Source organism: Acanthisitta chloris, unplaced genomic scaffold (assembly GCF_000695815.1).
Source record: "Acanthisitta chloris isolate BGI_N310 unplaced genomic scaffold, ASM69581v1 scaffold8878, whole genome shotgun sequence".
Taxonomy (NCBI): Eukaryota; Metazoa; Chordata; class Aves; order Passeriformes; family Acanthisittidae; genus Acanthisitta; species Acanthisitta chloris.
In genome coordinates this window covers 4,370-8,188 of record NW_008688635.1, presented here as the reverse complement: position 1 = coordinate 8,188, position 3,819 = coordinate 4,370, and the positions used below count along the sequence as shown (strand labels likewise).

Genomic DNA, 3,819 nt, shown 5'->3' with positions numbered 1-3,819 from the left:
CGGCCAGCCTCGAAGGAGAAGACAGTCTGGAGGGGCAGAGGGGAGGGTGAGGGGCTGGCACCCACCCTGGGCAGGCAATAGCCCCAAGGAGGGAGTGGGGGACTCACCTGATCCTGGCCAAACTTGCGGAGGAAGGGGTAGGGCCAGGTAAGCAGAGCCTGGTGGGACTGGGCATCCTTCAGCGTCAGGCTCTGAGGAAGGGCCGAGAGCAAGTAGTGCCCGTGCAGGCCACAGCGGGTGGCTGCATCCGTCTGGACCACCAGCACTGGGAATTCAGTCACTGTGGGAGCAGAGCAAGGCATGGTCAGCACAGCAGCACTGGGCCGGAGTCCACCCCAGCCCTATCCACGGCTCCCGCACGTACAGTCCTGCCAGGAAGAGTAGAGGGAGTTCTCTTCCATGGGGACAGCAGGGCTGGGCTGGGTCCTCGTCTCTTTTGCACCCTGAAACAGAGGGATATTAGCATTGCCCTGGACTGGGGGAGCACAGCCCCCCAGCCTGCCCTGGAGCCCCCCAGCTCACCCCAGCCAGGAGCAGCGTGAGGGGTCCTGTCTACGGCAGACCCCACGGTACCTGGAAAGCCAGCTGGCAGAGCTGGGAGATCCACTCGTCCCTCTGCTCTGCCGCCAGCACGTAGCTCTTCTCTGTGGTGGTGAGATAGAAGGCAGCAGTGGCTTTGGGGCAGCTCTCCGTGCCTGCAGGGCCCACAGAGACACAGTCGGAGAGGCGGATGACCCGCCGGGCACAGCGCTGCAGGGATGTCTTCTCCGGGGTCACACCATCATCCCGCACATCGAACTTCTCCATGCGCGCCACACCATAGGAACTGGCAGCAAACAGCTGTGCTCGCATCTTCCTCCAGGACCTCTGCGGCACGGGAAGGGCACAGGCAGGGGAAGAAAGGGTTAGCGCTGCCCCCCACGCAGGGCCAACAGTGCTTGGGAAGAGCCAGACGGCACAGGAAGGACCATGGGGGTCCTGGCCTGCACCCACCAGGTGCTGCACGACAGCTTGGAGAGCTGGGGCCAGTGCAGAACCTCAAACTGAAGGGCAGGGCAGTCCCAAAACTGGGTTGAGGGGGGGCCTTGCCCTGAGCAGGCTTGGCATGGCTCTCTGGGTGAGTCACACTTGCTCTCAGCTCCCTGAGCACCAGGTCCTGCTCTTTGTTCCCAGCTGCAAGTGCCGGCCTGCCACTGCTGCAGCTGAGCTCTGAGCTGCTCTCAGGACAGACCCTGATGCAAATTAAAGCCATTTTGAGCTGCTGAGGCTCCTGCTGGCAAATCTCACATCTGCCGAGCTGTTTCCTCCCAGGGGAGCCTCTGCTGCACCAGCACCTTCCCAGCCCGTCCTGGGATTAGTGGGGGCGTGTGCCCCCACGCACCTCGAAAGTGCAGCAGAGCCTCCACCCTGCAGGAACCACATGCAGCCAAGTACCCAAAATACCCACTGCCACCAGCCCACCTGTCTCCTACACAGCAGGGCACAGGCCCCATGCACACAGCCCCGCATGCTATGCTTCCAGGGCTCAGCTCTTGGTCCGTAGGGATGTCAGGTTGTAGCTCCACACATCCACTAAGACCCCCACAGGGCATGGCCACTGTGCCAGTAGGACCTGCTTTGCCAAGACCCAACATCTCCCCAGAGATGTCCCAATCCTGGGGACTCCCATCATGTTACCCATACCCTGCCCCAAGGGCTGTGCCACTCAGAGGCCACCCTGAGGGCCCAGGCCAGCAGCCCAAGCCATAAGGATGCCCTGTGGATGGCACTGGCCCCCCAAGGCCAGGCTGAAGGAGGGCTGGGTGCAGGCCCATGTCCCACGTGCTGCCCCAAGGCCCTGTTCCCACACACACACCAGAGCTGTGCCGCGTTAACACACATTTATTGATCCATTGCAACTCACGCGGTGACCAAGCGAGAAGGACCACACGCACAGGGGTGAGCCTGAGTGCGTGTCCACAGAGATGAGTCCCCTTGGCCACAGGGAGAGCCCCACTCATGGGGCTGCAGAGCCCAGAGCTCCCCCAGGGCAGCTCCAAGGGGTCTGGCCCCAGTTCCCCCTTCCCAGGCTGTCAGGGGCCCAACCCCAGGCCTGGCCTCAAGACAGATCAGGGGAAACCTGTCCCAGCCCAAACCCACCCTTTACCTTTCCAAATTTGCAGTGCTGCACATAGAGGATCCCATCCTTCACTGGTCTCTCCATGGGCCCAGTGCTGACCAGGCAGCCAGTGCAAGGAGCAGGGACTCAGGCTGCCAGCAGCAGAGAAAATGTGACTGCTGTGACCGAAGCAAAGGCATGGGGTAGACTTCCTTCTCACAGTGACTTCCCCTTTTTGGGGTGTGGATGGGGGCCAGAGGCTGGGCCACAGGAGATGTCTGTGTGCCTGCCCTCCCCCTTGCAGGGCAGTGGGGCAGAACACGGGGGCAGAGCACAGGAAGCACCTCTGGGAGTGCCTGACATGTTCTGTTCTGCTATGAGGCAGCATGCTCTGCCTCACCCTGGCTCCATCCCAGTGCTTGGGGATACAGGAACAGCCACCTGCTAGGGATGCATAAATCCAGGTAAGGGGGGTGGACCCAGAGAAACTGGGGGGCTTTGTGAGGAGCAATGCAAGACCCTGGCACTTCCAGGGGCTGGCAGGGGCAGCAGGCAGCTGGCCACAGACCAGTCGCCCCACCTGGGGCTTCCTCCTCCCCTTAGGCACTGCTACCTGCTTGCCCAACACACTGCTGATGTAATAAGCTGTTGCAGCACAGCTCCACATATTTCCTCCAGGGCAGGAGCTTCATCAGGCTGAGCTGGCAACAGTCCCAGTGGCCAAAAGCCTGGAAAAGGGGCCACAGCAGTGCAGGACAGGCCCCTGGGCCGTAAGGGAACCCAGGCCTGTGTTGGGGGAGCATGAGGCAGCACATTGCCCAAGCTAGAAGTCCATAGAGCTGTGGGCCAGGTAGTCCTTGCGGCCGATGTTGCTGACTTGCTTGGTCTGCATGGCCTCCAGCTTGGGGCAGTCGGTGATGCGATGGCCCAGGCCACCGCAGAAGGCACAGCCCCGCTCACCTGCAAGGGAAGGGCTGAGGTCAGGGGCAGCTGTGCCATGCCAGGGTAGCAGCCCCCACTGCAGTGTCTCCCCAATGCTGCAGCACTGGGCTGCCTGCATGGCCAGGCAGGAACTGCCCCAAGGAGCTGGAGGTCCTGTCCACAGCCCAGGGGGGTCCCTGTGCCAGGCTGAAGCCTCTTACCTCCAATCTCCAGCATGGTCTCGTCCCCACAGTGCAGCACCTGGAGCACAGGTGGCACTTTCTGCTTGGCCTCCAGGAGCAGAGCCTTCAGGTCCATCAGCACCGACTCATCTGGGGGCAGAACACGTATCAGGCACAGCCCGAGCCACCATCTCCCCTCCAGGCCACCGAGCTTGCTCAGAACACCTCCTGGCCACTGCCTAACTGCCTCCCAAAGCCACACGCCCCAGCCCCACACTGTTCCTCACCACAGGCCTTGTTGATGAAGGTGGTGGCAATACCAGTGTTGCCTGAGCGACCTGTACGCCCAATCCGGTGAACTGTGGAGACAGAGACAGGGCCAGGCCTGGATGAGTGTGGTGTGATAGACCATCCCTGTCCCCAGACAACACAGGGCCTTGCTGGCCTCCCGCACACCATGCCCTCATTGGTCCCATAGGGCCCAGTGCCCACCATAGTTCTCAATCTCCTCTGGCATGTCGTAGTTGATGACGTGCTGGATGGCTGGGAAGTCCAGGCCCTTGGAAGCAACATCAGTGGCAACGAGGACATCTTTCTTCCCATCCCGGAAGGCCTCAA

At 61.8% G+C, this 3,819-nt stretch overlaps 2 protein-coding genes across 2 annotated transcripts in view; both read right to left on the bottom strand.

Moving 5' to 3' along the window:
* Nucleotides 1-8: 8 nt before the first annotated feature.
* DOK3 (docking protein 3) lies at nt 9-2,203 on the bottom strand (the record flags this gene model as incomplete). The annotated part of the gene is made up of 5 exons (XM_009081103.1): nt 2,147-2,203; nt 574-867; nt 365-443; nt 108-280; nt 9-26 (listed from the first exon to the last, which is right to left on the bottom strand). Coding segments are annotated over exons 1-5 (621 nt in total), but the record flags the coding sequence as incomplete, so codon positions are not given.
* A 718-nt stretch (nt 2,204-2,921) lies between these two features.
* DDX41 (DEAD (Asp-Glu-Ala-Asp) box polypeptide 41) overlaps nt 2,922-3,819 on the bottom strand; it is a 5,190-nt gene continuing 4,292 nt past the window's right edge. Inside the window, 4 exon segments of the mRNA XM_009081102.1 lie at nt 2,922-3,058; nt 3,241-3,351; nt 3,489-3,560; nt 3,694-3,814. Of these exon segments, the coding sequence (XP_009079350.1) occupies nt 2,922-3,058; nt 3,241-3,351; nt 3,489-3,560; nt 3,694-3,814 (441 nt within the window).